Below are 21,787 nucleotides of genomic sequence, written 5' to 3'. Positions count from 1 at the left end.
TCTGCCCCAGAATCGGAGAGGCTTTAGGCTAGATCCCCTCCCCCAGCCTCAGCTGCCCCTGTGGACTCAAGCTATTAGGATTATTCATGTGCTAATGGGTTGTTCCCAGCAGTGGAGAAGGGATGGATGCCTGTGCCGGGTGGTGTCAGCATGGATGCTTATTCTAATAAAACTGGCTTGGTGTTAAAGGGCGTCTGACTTCAAGGAGATGGAGAGGGTAGTACAGGGAAAAAAGGTGAGGTCCTGAGAGTGGTAACCTACTCTGTAGGCTTTGCCAAGACATCCCTGCTGGCCTAGTTTCTGTATCTGAGTTTCAAGGAGGATCTGGATCTCCGAGGAGAGGTCCCATTCCTTGGGCCCATCTGAAGTTGTGGCCCCAGCCGAGGATCCCCGGGACCGTTCCGGGAGGAGGGAACAGTCAAGCCCAGACGGAGGCTCTGCGCTGCCCTCTGCTGGCCGCTGGGTGCAGGGTCTCCGGACGGAGCCGGTCGGAGAGGCCTGCCGCCCTCTGCTGGGCAGGAAGCCAGGCTGGGCGGGGACCCTGGGCGCGAGGAGGTACGCGAGACCCCGCTCCTGGGTAGAGCGGCCGGGCCAGCGCGGCTTCCTCACCGTCCCCTGGAGCTTCCCATTCTGACTGACTCGCCCTCCCGCGCCAGGATGTGGATCCTCCAGGGTCACTGACTTTCCGAGAGGAGGGGACAGGGCCAGGACGGGGGCTCCCGGTCGGCCTCCTATGCCGCCCTCCAAACAACCCTGTTCGGGTGGGGAGCCCTGTCCGTCCTCGTGCGTGTGTTCGTCCACAGCCCAGTTAACACGTGTAAACACACTCGCGCGCTCACATGCACACGCATGTGGCCACACAAAATCACACACAACGGTGTGCGCGCATACACCCAGGGAGGACCACACGCCGGACTCCCACGCTGGACTCCCAGAGACCCGGCTGGCCCGGGACTCGCCCGGAGCCCCGAACCCGGAGGGGCGCGGCCGTGTGCAGAGCTGGAGCGCCTGGCTGGTGCGCCCCTCGCCTGCGCCCCCCTGCCTGTTTCGCTGCCCTAAACGTGCAGGGCAGCGGCTGGGGCGCCCCTCGCTCTCCGCCCCCTCCGCTGAAAGGAGACGAGTCACCCCCCAACCACCACCACCAGGTTTTGCGGCCGCGCCTTCTCCTCCCCCGCCCGGCTCCCGCCGCTCGCTCGCTCCCTCCTCCCTCGGTCCCTCCTCCCTCCCTGGCTCGCTCCTAGCGCTCCCTCCCCGCGCCGCTGCAGCGCGCGGAGCCCTAGCAGGAGCCGGCGCGGGAGCCGGAGCGGGCGGCGGACGACAGCGCAGGCGGCGGCGGCGGCGGTGGGTCCCGGTCCTGGCCCCGGAGGGGCGCGGAATCCCCACCCGCGCCGCTCCGGCCCCTCTACCGACGCGGGGCGCCGAGCAGCATGCGCGGCCGCTGCCCGCCGGTCCCGGCCCCGCGGCGGAGCGCGCCCGGCCTCGACCCCGGCCCCAGCGGCAGAGGCGGCGGCGGCGGCTCCGGGCCGGCCCAGGGCGCTGAAGCAGGCTCGCGGAGCCCCTGTCGCGCGTCCTGAGCGCGCCCGCCCCTCCGCCCGCCGGGGCCGCGGCCTCCCCCCTCCCCACTCCTGTGCCCCGGCCCAGGCTCTGGCTCGGCTCTCGCCCGCGCGAGGCGGACAGACGGACGGCCAGCCCCGCGAGGGCGCGCGGACTGCCGGGCGGAGGTGTCGGAGGAGGAGGAGACGGAGGAGGGGGCTGGGCAGGGGCTGGGGCCTGGCCGGGCCGGCTGGAGAGACATGCGATTGGTGACCGAGCCGAGCGGACCGAAGGCGCGCCCGAGATGCAGGTGAGCCAGGCGGCCGCGGCCGAGCCCCAAGCGGGCAGCCCCGCGGCGAGCGCCCCTGGGGGCCGCCGTCGGCCCTGGCTGCGCCCTCCTGGGGTTGCAGGGCACCTCGGTGCCACCCAGACCTTCCTTGGGGTCACAGGCCTGATTTCCCCTCAAGCCTCAGAAATGAAGATTCTTCCTTTTCCACCTCCCCTCCCACCAACCCCAACAAATTCAGGGTTTGTAAGCTGGGAGCCTGGAGCTAGGGAGGGGCCCCCACGGGTGTCCCAGCCCTGCTCTGGTCTTCCCTCCCTGTCCCCCCTCCCATTCTGAGTATTGGTCACTCTGGAGGGTAAGCCCCCTGCTCAGCCCTGGGTGGGTACCTCCCTTCGTGGACCCCAGGTGACCCCAGGCAGCCCCCACCAGCGCCAGACACTCCCTAGCTGGTGGACACAGGTCAGGGACTGGATTTCTCCACAAGCTCCAGCCTGGATGACAGCTCCCCACCACACACAAGCATCGCCCCTTTCCAGCTCCAGCCCAGTGAAAAGGAGATGGGGAGTAGGGAGAGTGGAGGGAAGGGAGTTGGGGACCGGGAGAGCCCAGGAACCCTTTAGGGGCCTTCCCTTTGTCTGCGTTCAGCCCGGGCTTCTCACCTCCTCCTGCCCCACTTTTCATTCTAAGGCAGAGCGGGTGGGAGGTGGGAACCAGCTGAGAAGAGGGAGGTAAGGAGAGAGCCTCCTGCTCCCCCTCACGCCCTTTTCGGGGTGGGCTGTGGGCTCTCTGCTCTCAAGGCATGCCAGGAGATGTGTCCCTCCGGGCGGATCCCACTTTGAGGAGGGGTGGGGCCAGGTCAGTGGGCAGCCCCCTCCAGGTTCCTGCTGGGGTCGCAACCCAGCCTGGTCCAGCCCGACTGTGCCAGCACCTCCTCTTTGTTCTCAGAGGCCTTGGGATTGGGGTGGGGGAGAAGGGAGCCTGAGAGGGTGGGAACAGCTCTGCCCTGAGTGGGTGGGAGTGCAGGAGGCCCTGAGGTGGGGCCTGTGGCATCTGGACAGCCCCTTCCTGCTCACCCAGCCCTCCCTCAGTCCTCTGCTTGGCTTGGGCAGCCAGAGGGCGCATAGCCCAGCCTGGCCCGCAGCTCTGGGCTCAACCCTGCTGGTCATTATGCCAGCGGCTTCAGCACGGGTGCCTCCCATGCCCAGGGAGCAATGAGCCGGGACACCCAGGCGGCAGAGAGCCTGGGGCTTCCCCAGATCCAGCGCAGAGTGTCAGTGAGGAGAAGAGGGCCAGCTGCTCCCAGACCCTTTGTCCTTGTATAAGCCAGGAAGGAGCTCAAAATCCTCACGCCTCTGGGAAGGCGCTAGCAGCAGGTCTACTGGGACGGCATGCCTGTCCTTCCTGCTTTCTACCCATGGCCCGAGGTGGGAAGGAGGGTATCGGGTGGCACAGGGGAGAGACCAAGAACTCCTTGGAACCGTGCTGAAAGAGGGCACAGACTCAGATCGGGGCTCCCAGTAGCACCCAGCTGCCCCTCCTGGAAGGGGCTTAGCAAAGGCAGGGACAGGCCCCCTGTGGTGTTCTGGTTGTCTCTGCCCCCCTCACCACCCCATGACAATTTAAGTGTGAGCCCGTGGGTAGGGCTTAGTTAAAGCTGCGGTGGTCCCCAGGGTCTGGAGTTAGAGTGGGAACCAGCTTTTAGGGGGCTGGGCATGTGCTCAAAGCCAAGGGCCCTGTGTGACTGGGAGGGAGGTGGAGAGACTACCCATTGCAATAGTCCTCTTTCACCTGGGCTCATCTTCATCCTCTGCCCTCTGGGCATCCATTTTTCCTATATTGGGTGTTGTTTTCTAAAACCCAGACTCCCAGAGGGACCTCCCCCACTCCACTCCCCAAAAAAACAACCTCTTGGGGAGGTGGGTGGTGGTTCTGCATGAGGCTGGACGGGATCCCTGGTGCCAGTGAGGGCTCCTGTGGTGCTGCTTTTCAGGCGCCTGTGGAAGCAGATATCTGGAGAAGCACAACTGGGGTTGGGGTGTGTTCCTGTTGGGAGAGAAGGCAGTGCAGTCATTCGTACAGGGTCCCAAAGAGGCCTGAGGCAGCGTGTCGGTGGGAGGGTAGAGGAAGTGGAACCAGGGAAGGGCCAGGGAGGGGGGTGCAGTAGGTGTGGTGGTTTCAGAGTCAGAACCTTAGCTTGCTGGCTGGAGTCTCTTGGGCTAGCTGTCCTGTGTGTGGCACTCTGTGAAAGTGGCCTTCCAGCCCCACCCACCTCCATAGTTAGTCTCTGGAGGCTTTCTGTTCTGTTTCCACCAGTTCCGCCACGTATCCCCCCATCCTCACCTGGCTTGGCCCTGCATCCCCTCACAAGAGGTCCTTTCCTCTCTTTCTCCTGACCCCCTCCTCTAAGAAGCCTCTGCCTGCTTCAGGTCACTGCCCCTCCTTCCCCAGTCACCCCAGTATAAAACCACACTTGTTTGCACTGAATATTGTACCAGCCCAGTCCAGTCACGCATGCATTTGTTCTGCGCATCCTAACCAAGCTGCCTACTCTGCTCTGGGCTAAGCATGATCTGCCCTGAACACCCTGAGCAATCCTAGTACCCTTCCTTTGGCCCTCCTGCCTGGCCCCTGGGATGGGACAGACCCTTGGAGGTACAAGAGAGTAGCTGTTGGCTAGTGGCAAGGACTGCCTGTGCATGAATGCACAGAGCTAGGTGATGTCAAAGATGCCCCAGGCAGGAGTTGGGAAGAGACAAACGGTACTCACTAGCCCACACAGACACTCAGAGAAGGGTGGGATTTCTCCCTGGGGGTTGAGGTTGTCAGAGGTGCTTTAGGAAGAGAGGGAGACTGGCTGAGTCCTAGGGAAGTAGCAGACTGCAGAGACACAGAAAGCAGGGGACTCCAGAATCAGGGAAGGTTCTTTGTAGAAAGAGTGTGAGAAGGCAGGTTCATTTCCCAATACATTTGAGGCATTCTTGATGCTGACCTTTGTTTAGTTGTGGATGAATGAATGAATGAACGAACAAGCGAATGAATATCCCTGGGTGCTGTATGGGCTCAGTAGAGCTGTGCTGACAACAATCTACTTGTGTGTGTTCAGTTTCTTCAATGTTATTTCATAGCGAAGTTGTCAAGAGTGTGGACCCCGGAGCCAAAAGCCTGGGCTCAAGTCTCAGCTCCACCACTGCCTAGTTCTGTGACTTTGGGCAAGTTGCTTAATCTCTCTGGGCCTGTCTCTTTATCCATAAAGTGAGGGTAACAATAGTATTCACCTCAAGGGAGGATGTGACAATTAGGTGTGCTAACATATGCAAAACATTTAGAACAGTGCCTGTTACACAATAAGCCCTTAATAAGTGCTAGCTACTCACAGTTTACATCAGTGATATGCTCATGATCTTCTCCTTGTAGGTGGTAGGTGCAGAGGTTTGATTTTATACCTAAGAAAACAGAGCCAGAGAGGTGGTGAGTGACTTGCTCTAAGTCCCCAGCTTGCAAGCCTGCGGTTCAGTCTAGAATGCGTCCTTCCTGACCTCTAGGCTGGGGCTGTTACTCACTAATCCAGGCCTAGCCTGTTAATTAATTAATCGAGGCATTTAATATTAATCATAGTAGTAGTAATAATACTATAATGAACACTGTTATCCTACTCTCCAACTTAAACACCAGCAATCCAATAATGATGTACGCCTTCCCATGTGCTCCTGCACACCCCGTCCCGTCACCTCTTTTTCAATGAATACTCTAAATCATATATTTAACAATCCCTTGCCTCTTTACAATTATATATTTTAATATATATAAGTAGTTCTGTTTTAGTTATTTTTGAACTTTATAAAAAGAGCATGAACTATATGCAGTCCTCTGGAATTTGCCTTTTTTCTTCATCACATTTAAGCTTCATCTATATTGTGAATAATAGTAGATGTAGCTCATTTTTACTGATGTATAATGTTCTGTCATGTGATCATAAAAGTGTAATTAACATTCTCCTATCAATGGGCATTTAAGTTATTTCCATTTTTTGCTCTTAGAAACAGTACTGCCAGGAACCTTCTCATCCCATCTCTGAGGCAACGTGCAGTGTCTCTGGGGCACAGAGCTAGGAGTGGAATTGCTGGCCTGTAGGGCATGTTCACATTCACCCTTACTAGGATATTTGCCAAAGTGTTTTCCAAATTGGTTAGACCAGTTTGTGTCACTGCAGCAGGAGATGAGGGTTCCCATTGCACCCCATCCTGATTAACACTTGGTATTGTCAGGGGGCTTGATTTTTACTGATTGAATGAATCTAAGTTGGTATTTCATGATGGCCTTGATTTGCATTTCTGGAATTCAAGGTTTCTGGTATATGAAGTGGGGGTTGAGATGGGCAGCAGCCAGCGTGTACTGGGTGCTCACTAAGCAGTCATCCCATCGGCACCCATTCCCCCAGTTGTGGGAACGCTGTCTCTACCATCCCTGAAGTCTGGGGTGGGTACGAGCAATCAGGGAGGACTCCACAAGCAAGTGGGATGAAGGAGGAGCAAGAAGGGCTTAAGTCCCTGCATGTTTAGTGCAAACAAAGGATAGCAAATTCCAGGAACCCCAGAGGTTTTGTGTTTATCCCAGGATGGGAAGGAGTAGTCCCAACTTAGGAGGTGGAGGGAGCCTGTGTTTCATTATTTCAGCATCCCCACCTCCTGCACAGCCCCCCTGTGCACCTGGAATAAGGCCTGGCATTGGTGAGTGCTTAATAAGAGTTTGGTGACCCAGAGAATGAACCCCGGATGGAACACATGTGTGCTTGCTCCTCCGTTCTCACTTCCTTGGGGAGTCCTCTCTGACTGCTCCTGCTCATGGATGGAATGAGGGGTGGCTGAGCAAGGTGACTCCTGGGCATTGCAGGGCCCCCCCCCACACGAGGCCCTCCAGATCCCTGCTGGTCCAGAGGGTCTGAGAAGCTGGGTGCTGGCAGGCTAATTTGGAGCAGCTCCTTCTGCCAGCCTGGTGCACCAACGACTGATTCCACGCTGCCTTTCCCACCTGGGCCCGGGCCCCTGGAGCTGGTTAAAGACGAGCACCGGGGCTGGCGGAATAATTATGCCTATTTCATGTGACACCCAAATTGATTGCCGCCAGGGTGACATTACCAGGGCATTGTTCCTCATCTCCAACCTCTTATTACATGTTATTAGGGTGTGTGGTGTGTGTGTTTTTCTATTTTTTCCCATTTCGGGGAATTAATCTCTCTCTGCCACCTCCTCTGCTTCCCTCTGCAGAAAACCTGCTCTCTGCTCTGGGAGGGGGTGGGGGGCCGGCCAGCATGTTTCTTCTGCCTAGCCCGGTGCAGGATTGCAGATGGCGGGGGCGGGGGAGCGGGGGGGCAGGGACCAGCCATCTCAAGTCCCTTTACTTGGGTGCAACACGGGGGCATCTCAGAGCTGAGAGGGGCTACTGAGGTGTAGATCCCAGCAGAGGAGGCCTCCTGTAGTCGCCTTAATCCATGATCTCAGCTTCCATGCCTCCCATGATGGGCTGCTCACTTACCACTGAGGCAGACCTTCTGTCTGGAGCCATGTAATGTCTCATCGGATTCCTCAAACTGAGCTGAACGGGCCTCCCTGTGAGCCCACGCATGGGTCTTGGCTCCCCTCTCTGGGCCTGCAGTGGACCTTTGCAGCCTCTGCCTTGATACGCTCCTTAGAGATTTGCAGAGGTGCCAGTTCCTCCCCCAAGTCTGGGCTTCTTATGAACGGGCAGCTGGGTGGTAGCATCCATTGTGCCTGAACAGGACACTCCTCCTGTATGTGTCTGACTGGAGGCTCCATCACCTCCTGGATACTGGGCTCAGTTTACCAGGTTGGAAAAATGGACTCTGGCAGTGGCGTGGCCAGGATTCATTTGAGTGGAGAGGGCTTTGGACTGCCAGTGCTGGGAGAGAGGCAAGTGTTTTATTTATAATCTGCCTGTCCATGTTATACAGAACTCACTGGACCTTGGTTTATGATGTTTTAGAGAGTTATTTTTCAATCTTCCCCTTTTGAGGCAGAAATAACCCAAACTCTCACCTGTCCGTGACCCAGCCCTGCCATGGGGTGGCCATGTGACCCTTGTATGATGTTGGGGACAGAAGGTGGCTGCAGTTGGGAGGCTGGGGTCCTTCCAAGGCCCTAGCCCAGAGATGCTGTGGGATGTTGGACAAGTCCCTGATGCTCCTGGGCCTCAGTTTCCTCATCTGTGTGAGGATCTCTAAGGGTGTTATGCCTTTGGAACCAGACAAGCTCAGGACCCTGGACAGGTGAACTAATGGCTCAGAGCCTCAGTTTCCTCATTAGTAAAGTGGGTGTGTAGTGTGGTGAGGGGTGCTGGGGTCGTTCAGCAAAGCACTGTGTGTGCTTGATATAAATGTCTCTTCCTCTCCCTCTCCCAGAACTCTCCACCCCCAGCAGTGAGGACAGTGAAGTCTGCTGTCCCCGCTTCCCAGTGAGGAATTTGTGGTGTCCAGAGGTAAAGCCACTTGCCCAAGATCACGTAGCTCAGCAGTCCCCTGAACCTGAATCAGAAGGAGGCAGTATGCAGGAGTGGGCAGGACAGCTGGGAGTCTGACTGCCTCAGGCCCAGTCCCAGCTCTGTCACTCATCACTGTGGGACTTTGGGCTAGGTGCATCACCTCTTGGTGCCTCAGTTCTCTAATCAGTAAAATGGGGATAATACTAGCCTCTTAGGGTGGTTATGGAGATCAGACAGGTTCATGCCTGGCGCATAGCCAATGCTATGTTAGTGTTAGCTTTAAAAAAAAAAAAAAAAAAAAAGGCACTGTGGGGAAGTGATGAAGAGCATGGACTCTGGAACGAAACCATTGAGGTTCAAATCATGCTAACACTGACCCTGAGCAAGTTATGGAACCTCTTTGTGCTTCTGCTTTTTCCATCTGCAAAATGGGGATAATGGCAGCACTTACCTCAATGGGTTTATGTGAGATTAAATGAATTTTTATATGCAAAGTGCTTGAAATAATGCCTGGCACACCAAAGGCCACCTATGAGAGTTTTACCAATCATCATTCTCATCATCATTCTATTTAGCTCTCTGGCTAATCCCAAATCCCAGGCTAATTCCACCACACCTCTCAGCCTCTCGCTGCCAGCCTCAGTCTATGAGGCTGTGACACCCCCCACCCCAAGCACAAGGCCTATAGCTCTCCCAGGTGGGGGTTGACTGGTTTCCAGGCCTGAGCTGTTCCCAAATAGAGAGGCCCTGAGGGCTGGGGCTGCAGAGAGGGGTCCCCCTGGGAGCCCCAGGAAGATGTGAGAGGACCAATGGGGATGTGGCAAGCATGTCCCAAGGGGCCACTGGCCTGGGCAGGGGATGGCGCTGGGGGCCTTGAGGGGCATCTTCCTGTCCCCAAGAGCCTGGGTTGGCATCTCAAGACCTGAGAAGGGAGATACTGGGGTGCAGGACTGGGGTTGTCCTTGGGTCCCCCTCAGGTCATTCCCCCCAAATAGGCACTTACCTGCCCCACCTCAGCTCTGAGACAGCTCCCATCCAAGTAGGGGTACTGGGCAACCTTGTGCAAGGGGCAGGAAGGGCCCAGAGTGGTCCAGGACTCCCCCGAGATCACACAGCAGGGCGGGGTACACTGGACGCAGCCCACTTTATGCACCCAGAATGGGCCTCCTGTTGGCCCTGCCCAGCTCCCACTCCTCTCCACCAAGCCTGCGGCTCCTGGAGGGCAGAGCCTATATATAGAAGCCTTGAAACACTAAGATGCTCTGACAATTAAAATTCATAATTTATCCCACAAATGGCCGGGGGCTGCGAGCTGGCCGGAAGGCTGGCGGCTCTTCAGATGACTGTGCCCTGGTGAGGTGGACAGGGGCATTCCTCCTTTCAGTGCAGGGCGGCCGAGTGCTTGCCCAGGGTGACCCAGGACAGACAGACAACCAGCCACACCATGCCCAGTCAGCACCCTCCAGCGGGCGCTGAGGCCAGTGAGCACGTGTGGGAGAGGATGGAGCTTCCCAGAGCACACCTAAGTGATGGGGCTGGGGGCCAGAGAGTGGGGGAGGAGGGGCAGCCAACACACACACACACAGAGGCCACTCACACACACACACAGACACACCACACTCACACACAGACACACCAAACACACAGGCCACTCACACACACACCACATACACACACAGAGGCCACTCACACACAGACACAGACACACCACACTCACACACAGAGACACACCACACACAGACACCACACTGATACACAGAGACACACCATACACACAGGCCACTCTCAGACACACCAGACTTACACACAGAGACACACCAAACACAGGCCACTCACACACCCATACACACACACAGGCCACTCACACACAGACACATCACACTCACAGACACACCAGACTCAGAGAGACACACCAAACACACACACACAGGCCACTCACACACACATACCACACACACACAGGCCACTCTCAGACACAGCACACACAGGCCACTCACACACACAGAGACACACCACACACACACAGGCCACTTGCACACTCACAGACATACCACACACACACACACAGAAGCCACTCACACACCATACTCACACACACAGAGGCCACACAGACACACCACACTCACACACACACCACACAGGCCACTCACACACACACACAGAGACATACCACACACACAGGCCACTTGCACGCTCACAGACACACCATACACACACAGAGGCCACTCACACAGACACACCACACACACACCACACACACCAAACACACAGGCCACTTGCACACTCACAGACACACCACACTCACACACACAGAGGTCACTCACACAGGAACAGACACACCACACACACACCACACACAGGCCACTCACACACACACCACACACAGAGGCCACTCACACATACCACACACACAGTGACCACTCACACACCACACACACACAGAGGCCACTCACACATAACTCACACACATCACAGACACACCACACACACCATACACACAGAGACTACTCTCACACCACACACACACAGGCCACACACACCACTCACAGAGGCCACACACATGCCAAACATACACACACAGGCCACACATACGCCACTCACAGACACACACAGAGGCCACTCACACACAGAGGCCACACACACCACACACACAGAGGCCACTGACACACACACAAGCCACTCACACACATACACACACACTCACACACACACAGACACCCTGCGGACCCAACAACTTTTTGCCAGAACCAAGAGCGAGAGGAAAATAAAGAATTATACACGACAAAGGACATGACCTCAGTTTTCTTCCAGGTTGATTTTTCTGTCCCCATGGGGGGCTGAGGAGGAGGAGGGGAAAGAGGGGGCAGGTGGGGGCAGGGCAGACCAGCCCCCAGAGAGACGGCCAGACACAGGCTGACTGGTGGAGCTGCGCACTCTGCCAGGCTTTCTCCTGAAGGAGCCCAGCCTGGGCGCAGGACTGCAACTCTTAGGGTCCGCCTTCCAGCCTCACCACCTCCCCATGGACCAGGAGGCAGCCCCCAAGATTAGACTGGCCAATGACGGAATTGTTTCTCCCGTTAGCAGCTCCTACCTTATGCCATTATCAGCCCTTCACACCTCAGCGGGGATTAGCCCTGGAAAGCCAGAATGGAGCATCTTTAAAAGGAGTCCAGGGACCGGGGTCAGGATTTGGGCTAGGAGAGAAGCCATTAGGAGTCCCAGGATGCTCTCAAGTTGACCAGGCCACAAGTCCCTTCCCCACTACACACCTTTGCTCTCACTGTTCCCTTTGTGGAAAGTGCCCTCCCCGTGCCTCTTTCTAGGCCTGTGGAAAATGTTTGTATTTCAGCCTGAGCTCACATAGCACCTCCCCCTCACCACAAAGCCTTCCTTCATTACGAGCTAGGTTAGGAGTTGGAGAGCAGAGTGCAAGTCCTGCCCCTCGCAGCAGTTGTCTGGTGGGCTCTCTGCTCCTTTGAGGTGGGCGCGTCTTCAGGCAGGGCCTGGGAGTGTGGAGCTGTATCAGGCCCGGTCCCACTTCGGAGGCTCTCAGTCTGGGGGCCACAGGAGAGGAGGCCGCAGAAGTGCCAACGGAGCTGGGAGAAGCCCAGCAGCAGTGCGGGCAGAGGGGACCCACCAGAGGCTGTCCCTTCTTCCCAGGCTAGAGGAGAGCCACCGGGGGAGAGACCCTGAGCTGCTTCTGAAGGCCAAGTAGGAGGCCTCTAGGCATGGGGAATGGATGGTTGGCCACTGCGACAGAAGGAAAGACCCAGGCCGGGGTGACCGTCACAGTCCTCTCTAGATGGGCCCCACTGCGCCTCCACTTCTGGCCACTTGACCCCAGTCATCTCTGAGCAGGCGCAGTTCCCGCTAACACACTTTATCATTTCCTGAAACGGATCCGTCATACTGAAGCTGAAGCACAGAAGGGACCTCAGGCAGGCAGGGACTTGGGGAGAGGACAAGTCACAGGGAGCCCAGGCTGGGCCTTGCCTCTTCTTTGGTGATCCCGCGTGGGTCCCCTCACCTTTCTGAGTCTCCCTCCCCACCTGGATATGGAAGTGCTTAGACTCACCTGGTGGAGTGGCGAAGATGGGGCTGTGTTAACAGGCCCCAGGCTGACATGCACAGGTGGTGGGGGCTGGGAAAGTGGTTGTGCCTGCAGGGCAAGCTCTGGCCTCTGTCTCTCCCTTCCCTGCCCCCAGCCTGTGCCCCTATCTTTCTCCCCTCCCCCCGCTCTGCTTTCTCTGCCTCTCTCTTCCTCTCCTCTGCAGCCTTACCCACCACGCGTCTCCTGGGTGTCTCCTGGTTTCTGTCTCTTTCCCTCTCCTGCTCTCCCCATCAGTTCTTGGCAGTGGATCTGGGCAGAGCCCTGGGCAGACTTTCCAAAGTGCTCTAGCCCCCTTCCAAGGCCTGCTGTCCCCCTCGCTCCATCCCTCCTGCTGCCCACGCAGTCACAGGCACAGCAGGCATCAAGGCAAGACAAAGACTGCACACACCACCTCGTTTCCCCATGAGGAACTGCCCTGGCCACACAGCCAGGCTGAGCTCCCAGACAACCCTGGGCCCCAGCCTTCATGGGGCAGATGCCTCCATGCCAGATCGCATGCCTGTGGAGTGGGGGGGGTCCCTGCGGTCCCTGAGGAACACTGAGTGGGAGCACTATGAAATACTGATACCATAAACCTGAAATAACTCAACTTGCCGTCCTGCGCTTCAGCCAGCCCCACATTAGGTGAGATTGAGGCGGCGGCAGCAGGCACAGGAAAGAAAGGAGTGTGGTGGAAAAACAGTGAGCACACATGATGCATGTAACACACCGTTTTCTGTAAGTTGGGGAAAGGCTTTTGTCGGGTTTTGGGGCAGATGCCTGTCCCCAAATGCTTTTGTCGGGTTTGTGGGCAGATGCCTAGCTCTCTGAGGACTAGGGCCTTCACTCAGCCCTGGGGCCTCACCCTATCTCCATCCTGACAGGACAGCCCCTCCCCTGGCCTGGCCTGCAGAGTCTAAGCACTGTGTCGCACTAGGCAGCTCTTGGAGCAGGCAGCCCAGCTAGGAGACAGAGCTCTGCCACCCTCTAGCTTTGTGACCCAGGCCCAGGGCAAGCAAATTCCCTTTTCAGAACCTTTGATTTTCTCATTTGTAAAATGGGTAAGAAAGATCTCTTTTGAAAGCATTTCTGAGACAATATGTATAAAGCCCCAAACCTTGGCTGGGCACAGTGGCTCATGCCTGTGATCCCAGCACTTTGGGAGGCGGAGGTGGGTGGATCACTTGAGGTCAGGAGTTAAAGACCAGCCTGGCCAACGTGGTGAAACCTTGTCTCTACTAAAAATACAAAAATTAGCCTGGCGTGGTGGTGGACACCTGTAATCACAGCTATTTGGGAGGCTGAGGCCAGAGAATTGCTTCAACCTGGGAGGCAGAGGTCGCAGTGAGCCAAGATCTCGCCACTGCACTCCAGCCTGGGCAATACAGCAAGACTCCCATCTAAAAAAATAAAAGCCCCAAACCTGGCCCATAGCCAGGACTGTCCAAGTGTTAGTCCCTCCCCTTTTCTAAAGAAGGTGCCTGGTGGATGAGCCTGTAGAGAGGATACTGTGGGGGAGTCATGCCCCTGCCCCCGTGGGCCTCCAGATGCTGCATGTGACTCCTGAGCATCTGCCTGTGATTCCAGATGCTGCACAGAGTGACTCCTGAGCCCTCTCAGTGTTCTCTGAACCTGTCCATGGGTGATCCCAGGCCCCTTCCATCTCCCCTAATTACCCTCCTTCACCCTGAGACCCTGGGGGCACACCCTGAATGTGATGCCCCAAGGAAGAAAGCCCACCATCCTGAGCCACCCCCCGCCCCCAGAGAGATTTTTCCAGCCCCAGTGAAACTGCAGTTTTTGGCCTGAGCCTCCTATTTCCCTTTACCCTTTAGGAAGGTTTGAGGATTTCAACCTTCCAGCTGGAAAAAGGCTAGTTTCTGGCGGCAGTACCCTCAGGGATCCTGAAGTGGAGCCCTTACTGTGCATGCCAGAGAGGGCAGGCATCACTGAGGTATCACTCTTTAGCAACCTGGCCACAGAGAACTGCATGTGTCAGGGAGCATTGCCTGAACCAGGCCGTATCTGCCCCAGGACATGAAGGAGGGTGTGACTGGTGGCCAGCACCCTGTCTCTTCCACTGTGGGGCAGCACAGAGCCTGGGGCAGCCCTCTGCAGTGCTGGTCTGATGGCTCAGGGTCCCTCACTGACCTGAGCCTGGGAAGGACTCTGGATGCTTTAGGGTCTCTGTGTGGTGCTCCAGGCACAGCTGCCTGCTGCCTGCCCACCTGCCTGCCTTTGATGTTTTATTTCCTTTGTATTTATTGGTCCAATTTTTAAACTCTTACCCTTGTAGGAAGCCCTTCGGGGGCAAGGATCCAAAATAAAACACTGATTAAAATGCATAAAACACCTCTTCTTGACAGCTGCAGGAGTAGCAGGCAGCATGAACAGTGCCAGGATAGCAGGAGCGGCACATTGCCCAGTCAGCAGTTTGGGTGACCCCTCAGACATGACTCTGCCAGCATCGCTAGATGACAGGGACCTCATGGGGGTGGGAGACCAGGAGACTAGGCCCAGCGGGCCGTGCCTTTGCTGTGCCAGCTTGGGCAGGCATCCTAGCCTCTCTCAAGCTTCAGCTTCCCCACCGTTAGGGCAGCTGCATGTAAGAGGCATGGGATGAGGCATCTCAGAGCCCATACCCTCCCAGAGCTGTCCTGCTCCCACGGAGCATGGCCCATGGCTCTGTGGGACCAACTGCCAGGCCTGGGGTGGCAGCTCTACAGGGCGAGGCTGACCAGCTTTTCTACCAATGTATTTCTGTTTTATTTTATTTTATTTATTGTTTTTACAGATGGAGAGTCTTGCTCTATTGCCCAGGCTGGAATGCAGTGGTACAATCACAGTTCACTGTAGCCTCAAACTCCTGGGCTCAGGAATCCCACTTCAGTCTCCCTGAGTAGTTGGGACTATAGGTGTGCCCCACTATGCCTGGCTAATTTTTAAATTTTTGTGGGAGATGGGTATCTCACTATGTTGCCGAGCCTGGTCTTGAGCTCCTGGCTTCAAGTGATCCTCCTGCCTCAACCTCCTGAGTAGCTGGGATTACAATGGGATAACAGTGGGATTGCAGCACCACCATGCCTGACTTCCAACATACTTCACTTCCTCAGGTCTCTCATTGCTCAGTGGGCCTGATCGAGGGTTAGCCCCATCAGCAGGGCTTCCACCCCTGCAAAAACTCACTCATGCACATGTTTCCTTTCAAAGAATATTCGTGGGGGTCTGTTCTGTGCCACACTTCACTCTGAGCTACAGACACACTATCTGCCCTTGGGCACCTCACTCTCTAGCAGGTGAGACACACATACCCATGACTGAGCCAGGATTAAACATACATTACAGGAGAGATGCCAAATGCTGAGGCTTTAGAGCATGTTTCCCTCTTTGCTCAAGGTCACTAGGAAGCTCTCACCTTTTGTCATTAGGCAGGATTTGGCGGCATTCTTTCCTGACTGGCTTCCCTTTTTTAGCTTTTATCTTTTTATCATCTTGTAGCATAATTTTTCTGTCAGTTGGTTCAAATCACTTTGGGAATGAGGTGTGCTATACACCAATTACATAAAATCACTACTATAAGAATAACAATGTTGGGGACAAGAGGTGATACCTGACTGAGTAGGTCAAGGATGGCCTCCTGGAGGAGGTGGCCTTTGGGGTGGAAGGTTACAAAGACTGCTGGGGCAGGAGTCTGGGACAGTTCTCTAGAAGAAAATGACTTAGAGATAGGAGTGTGCAGGACAAAGTGGGGAGGCCCAGGTGTTTTTGTTCAGGGCCTGGTGGGAAAAGAGGAAAAGAGTGCTCAGGGCAGGTTGAGGCCAGGTGGTACAGGCTTCCTGTGTGCCAGATTCGTGTCTGTATGAGAGGGACTTACCAGCACCTCGGGATGGCCTGTGTCCTCACTAGCCCCCCTCATTCCCCAGCCTTCTCTCCAGCAGCTCCCACCACCCACCAGCCCGGCCCCAAGCTGGATGCTAAAAGTCCTATTTACCTATTGAGGTCCCCAGCCTCACACCCGTGCCAGCCCCAGCTGCTGGCCCAATTACTTATTGATCGCCTGTCAGGATGTTTGCTTTTCTGGTGGGTCACTGGAGCGTATGTGACTGTGGAAAATAGCCTGGTGGGAGTGGGGTGGGGAGAAGCTGAACTGCAGAAGAGCCTGGAGAGAGGATGAGAGGGGCCAAAGGGAGGGTCAGGGTGGAGAAAGCCCTTGGGGATGACAAAACCCTTGCAGATTCCATAACATGTCAGTGACACCCTGAGTCCTCTCTGCTTAATCAGTGACTTAATCGACAACCACGAAGCTCCCGTCAGTCCTGGGAGACTGGTGGAGCATTTGCAAGTGTGTGGCTTTGTGGACAGACCAGAGCTCCTACCCCAGAACTGCTCCCTCTACTGGCTGGGTGTCCTTGGACAGCCACAACCTCTCTGAGCCTCAGTTGCCTTGATGGCTGATGCATGGATGACAAGGATGGATGGCCTGTGGCCATGAAAGCAGGGGCTGTGTGAGGTGTGGGAAGGGGTGGGAAAAGGGCCTGAGCTAGGGTGGAGAGGGGACATGCAGTCTGGGCCTCCCCCTCCTGCAGTGAGCCCCCTCCGGGCCATGAGTACAGCATGTGGACACAGCAGCAAAGCCCCAGGGGCACTGGAGGCTGGAGTGGAGGAGCAGGAGTGGGTCCTTACCCCACCAGCAGCGAGATTACTGCAGCTTGGCTCCCAGAGGCCATCCCATCCACCCGTGGAGCAGCTCCTAGGATCTGACCTACCTTCCCCCCACCCCCCTACTCACCCTATTTGCCAGGCCAGTTTCCCATGGGGGTGGATGGAGAGAGAGGAGGGAAGGAGGAGATGGGAGGCAGTTCGGGGCAGAAGTGGGGACAAGTGGCCTCTGAACAGGGGGTGGGAGAGGGTCATGGAGGCTCCCACATACCCCTTGCTCACTCCACCTGCAGCCTATATGCAAGCTGGACCCCGCTCCTTGCACGGTTTCTCATATCACCACCTCCGAAGCCCTGCATGGCTTCAGGGCCCAGCTTGAACAAGCCTGGGTGCTGTAGTAGGGGCAGACTCCTCCGGGGTTGCCTGGCTGTCCTGGCCTGTGGGAATCTGCACCTTCCTCAGACAAGCAGCTGTACTAGGAAGAAGGTGATGGGAACCCTGAGAGACAGACAAGTGAAGGCTGGAGAGTCTTTTTAAGGGTAGCACACTTCACTTCTTATTGGGTATCAGAAAACACTTCTTAGAGCAGTGGACTTCAATTAGGCCTTGAGGATGGAATTTCAACAGCCAAGGAAGGGGCATTGCCGGAGGAAAGAACTGCAGGAGCCAAGACCAGGAGGCAGGAAAAAAGATTCTCTAGGCACTGGGCTCAGGAGCCTGAGCCGGGTCACCAATGGGACCCAGAGGAAGAGGAGAGTCACAGATCCCACCAGGAGTCCAGGCTGGATTTGGATTTGGAGGTGCAGGGGGCGGGGGGAGGGTAGCTTCAAGGCTGGGTCTTCTGGATGAGGTGTCCTCCAGCAATCCAGGAACCCCATGGGTGATAGACCTGTGAACAGTGATAGGTGCCATTGGTTTACTGCAGACCCAGCCACAGAGCTGATGGGGTGGGGGGATGGTGTCTGCACCTGGGGAGGCTCGGGGCTCAGGGCTGAGCGAGTAGGGCCCCCAGCAGCCTCAGAAGCCCTGGCCATGCAGGCTGGGGTCTAGCCACACTTCTGGCTGCTCTGACTTCTTGGGGGCTGTTCCAAGAGGCCTCAGCCCTTGAGCCCCTTTGATCCCCACTGTGAGCCCAAGGGCGGCTCAGAGGTCTGGTTTTATCCCTGATGAGCACCAGGGGAACTGTGACTCTGGGCAGGGTGTGTGCCTGGAGTCAACTGCCTGTGAAATGTAAAGGAGATGGCGCCAATGCCAGGCTCTTTGAGGTGACCTGTCCCTTCCCTGAGCCCCTCCATTCCAAGGGTGCTGGGAGGGTCCTTTGGGAAGACTCCAGGCAGGGTAAGAGGCAAGGAGGAGGCAGCATGAGGAGGCCAGAGGCCCTTCTGGCAGGGGCATCTGGACCCTGCCTCTCTATCTGCATCAGGGTCATCGTGACAGGGCAGGAGGGGGCCCAGGCGGCTTGGGGTGGGGTCCAGACACACACTGCCCTCTAACTGCCACTTCTGTCCTGTGCTTGCTCCTGGCTGCAGGTGAGCGAGAGGATGCTGGCGGGGGGCGTGAGGAGCATGCCCAGCCCCCTCCTGGCCTGCTGGCAGCCCATCCTCCTGCTGGTGCTGGGCTCGGTGCTGTCAGGCTCAGCCACAGGCTGCCCTCCCCGTTGCGAGTGCTCTGCCCAGGACCGTGCTGTGCTCTGCCACCGCAAGCGCTTTGTGGCAGTGCCTGAGGGCATCCCCACCGAGACGCGCCTGCTAGACCTGGGGAAGAACCGCATCAAAACGCTCAATCAGGACGAGTTCGCCAGCTTCCCGCACCTGGAGGAGCTGGAGCTCAACGAGAACATCGTGAGCGCCGTGGAGCCTGGCGCCTTCAACAACCTTTTCAACCTCCGGACGCTGGGTCTCCGCAGCAACCGCCTGAAGCTCATCCCGCTGGGCGTCTTCACTGGCCTCAGCAACTTGACCAAGCTGGACATCAGCGAGAACAAGATCGTTATCCTGCTGGACTACATGTTCCAGGACCTGTACAACCTCAAGTCACTGGAGGTTGGCGACAATGACCTCGTCTACATCTCCCACCGCGCCTTCAGCGGCCTCAACAGCCTGGAGCAGCTGACGCTGGAGAAATGCAACCTGACCTCCATCCCCACCGAGGCGCTGTCCCACCTGCACGGCCTCATCGTCCTGAGGCTCCGGCACCTCAACATCAATGCCATCCGGGACTACTCCTTCAAGAGGTTGTACCGACTCAAGGTCTTGGAGATCTCCCACTGGCCCTACTTGGACACCATGACACCCAACTGCCTCTACGGCCTCAACCTGACGTCCCTGTCCATCACACACTGCAATCTGACCGTTGTGCCCTACCTGGCCGTCCGCCACCTAGTCTATCTCCGCTTCCTCAACCTCTCCTACAACCCCATCAGCACCATTGAGGGCTCCATGTTGCATGAGCTGCTCCGGCTGCAGGAGATCCAGCTGGTGGGCGGGCAGCTGGCCGTGGTGGAGCCCTATGCCTTCCGCGGCCTCAACTACCTGCGCGTGCTCAATGTCTCTGGCAACCAGCTGACCACGCTGGAAGAATCGGTCTTCCACTCGGTGGGCAACCTGGAGACGCTCATCCTGGACTCCAACCCACTGGCCTGCGACTGTCGGCTCCTGTGGGTGTTCCGGCGCCGCTGGCGGCTCAACTTCAACCGGCAGCAGCCCACGTGCGCCACGCCCGAGTTCGTCCAGGGCAAGGAGTTCAAGGACTTCCCTGATGTGCTACTGCCCAACTACTTCACCTGCCGCCGCGCCCGCATCCGGGACCGCAAGGCCCAGCAGGTGTTTGTGGATGAGGGCCACACGGTGCAGTTTGTGTGCCGGGCCGATGGCGACCCGCCGCCCGCCATCCTCTGGCTCTCACCCCGAAAGCACCTGGTCTCAGCCAAGAGCAATGGGCGGCTCACAGTCTTCCCTGATGGCACGCTGGAGGTGCGCTACGCCCAGGTGCAGGACAATGGCACGTACCTGTGCATCGCGGCCAATGCAGGCGGCAACGACTCCATGCCCGCCCACCTGCATGTGCGCAGCTACTCGCCCGACTGGCCCCATCAGCCCAACAAGACCTTCGCCTTCATCTCCAACCAGCCGGGCGAGGGAGAGGCCAACAGCACCCGAGCCACTGTGCCTTTCCCCTTCGACATTAAGACCCTCATCATCGCCACCACCATGGGCTTCATCTCTTTCCTGGGCGTCGTCCTCTTCTGCCTGGTGCTGCTGTTTCTCTGGAGCCGGGGCAAGGGCAACACGAAGCACAACATCGAGATCGAGTATGTCCCCCGAAAGTCGGACGCAGGCATCAGCTCCGCCGACGCGCCCCGCAAGTTCAACATGAAGATGATATGAGGCCAGGGCGGGGGGCAGGGACCCCCGAGCGGCCGGGCAGGGGAAGGGGCCTGGCCGCCACCTGCTCACTCTCTAGTCCTTCCCATCTCCTCCTTACCCGTCTACACACATTCTCTTTCTCCCTCCCGCCTCCATCCCCTGCTGCCCCCCGCCAGCCCTCACCACCTGCCCTCCTTCTACCAGGACCTCAGAAGCCCAGGCCTGGGGACCCCACCTGCACAGGGGCATTGACAGACTGGAGTTGAAAGCCGATGAACCGACACGCGGCAGAGTCAATAATTCAATAAAAAAGTTACGAACTTTCTCTGTAACTTGGGTTTCAATAATTATGGATTTTTATGAAAACTTGAAATAATAAAAAGAGAAAAAAAAACTATTTCCTATAGCTAGTCGGAATGCAAACTTTTGACGTCCTGATTGATCCAGGGCCCTCTTCCAACTCAGTTTCTTGTTTTTCTCTTCCTCCTCCTCCTCTTCTTCCTCCTTTCTCTTCTCTTCCCCTGTGGGGAGGGATCACTCAGGAAAACAGGAAAGGAGGTTCCAGCCCCACCCACCTGCCCACCCCGCCCCAGGCGCCATCAGGAGCAGGCTAGGGGGCACGCCTGGGCCCAGCTCCGGGCTGGCTTTTTGCAGGGAGCGGGTGGAGGGGACAGGTCTGCTGATGGGGGTGGAAGCCTGTCTGCTGGGCTGCCAGGCAGCACTACTGCCAGGGGTGGGAGCCTGGCTCGGGTGTGGCTGAGACTCTGGACAGGGGCTGGGGTCCTCCTGGGGGACAGCACAGTCAGTGCAGAGAGCCAGGGGCTGGAGGTGGGGCCGACCCCAGCCTCTGGTCCCAGCTCTGCTGTTCACTTGCTGTGTGGCCTTAAGCAGGTCACTGGCCTCTCTGGGCCTCAGTCTCCACATCTGTACAAATGGGAACATTACCCCCTGCCCTGCCTACCTCACAGGGCTGTTGTGAGGAATTGATGAGATGATGTATGTGAAACACTTTGTAACCTGTAAAGCGCTGTGCACACGTGTGGGTGACTGTTCTCATTATGGTCATTATTATCTCACTGTGGGGGATGGGGCTGCCGAGGGGCCCTTCATGAGGGTAGGGCTGGGGTGTGTCAGGGGGAGTGGCGCTCCAGGGACTTCCAGAGGCTCCTCCTAGGATAGCAGCTGGGGTTGTGGCCGGCAGCACTGGCTGGAGAGGGGGGCTCTAGACCTGAAGGCGATCCTGAGGCCGTGGGCATAGAGAGTCCCTCACCTCTGGTCTGGTGGTGGGTCTGACTGCCAGGCAGTCACCTTGTAAGTTTCCCATCGGCCATGGACCTTGACCCACAAAGCTGGGCCAGT

The 21,787-nt window shown here is 57.2% G+C and overlaps 1 protein-coding gene across 1 annotated transcript; it reads left to right on the top strand.

The window, feature by feature from the left end:
* The first annotated feature begins 1,237 nt into the window (after window positions 1-1,237).
* Window positions 1,238-21,468, top strand: LINGO1 (leucine rich repeat and Ig domain containing 1). Its single transcript, XM_010373255.2, has 2 exons — window positions 1,238-1,843; window positions 18,593-21,468. Exons 1-2 carry the CDS (start codon window positions 1,838-1,840, stop codon window positions 20,447-20,449), a joined length of 1,863 nt encoding a protein of 620 aa, XP_010371557.1. The 5' UTR covers window positions 1,238-1,837; the 3' UTR covers window positions 20,450-21,468.
* The last annotated feature ends 319 nt before the right edge of the window (window positions 21,469-21,787 follow it).

The sequence above is a fragment of the Rhinopithecus roxellana genome, chromosome 5, assembly GCF_007565055.1.
Source record: "Rhinopithecus roxellana isolate Shanxi Qingling chromosome 5, ASM756505v1, whole genome shotgun sequence".
Classification (NCBI taxonomy): Eukaryota; Metazoa; Chordata; class Mammalia; order Primates; family Cercopithecidae; genus Rhinopithecus; species Rhinopithecus roxellana.
The sequence above is the reverse complement of the archived record's forward strand: the minus strand, read 5'-3'. Positions and strand labels throughout refer to the sequence as shown.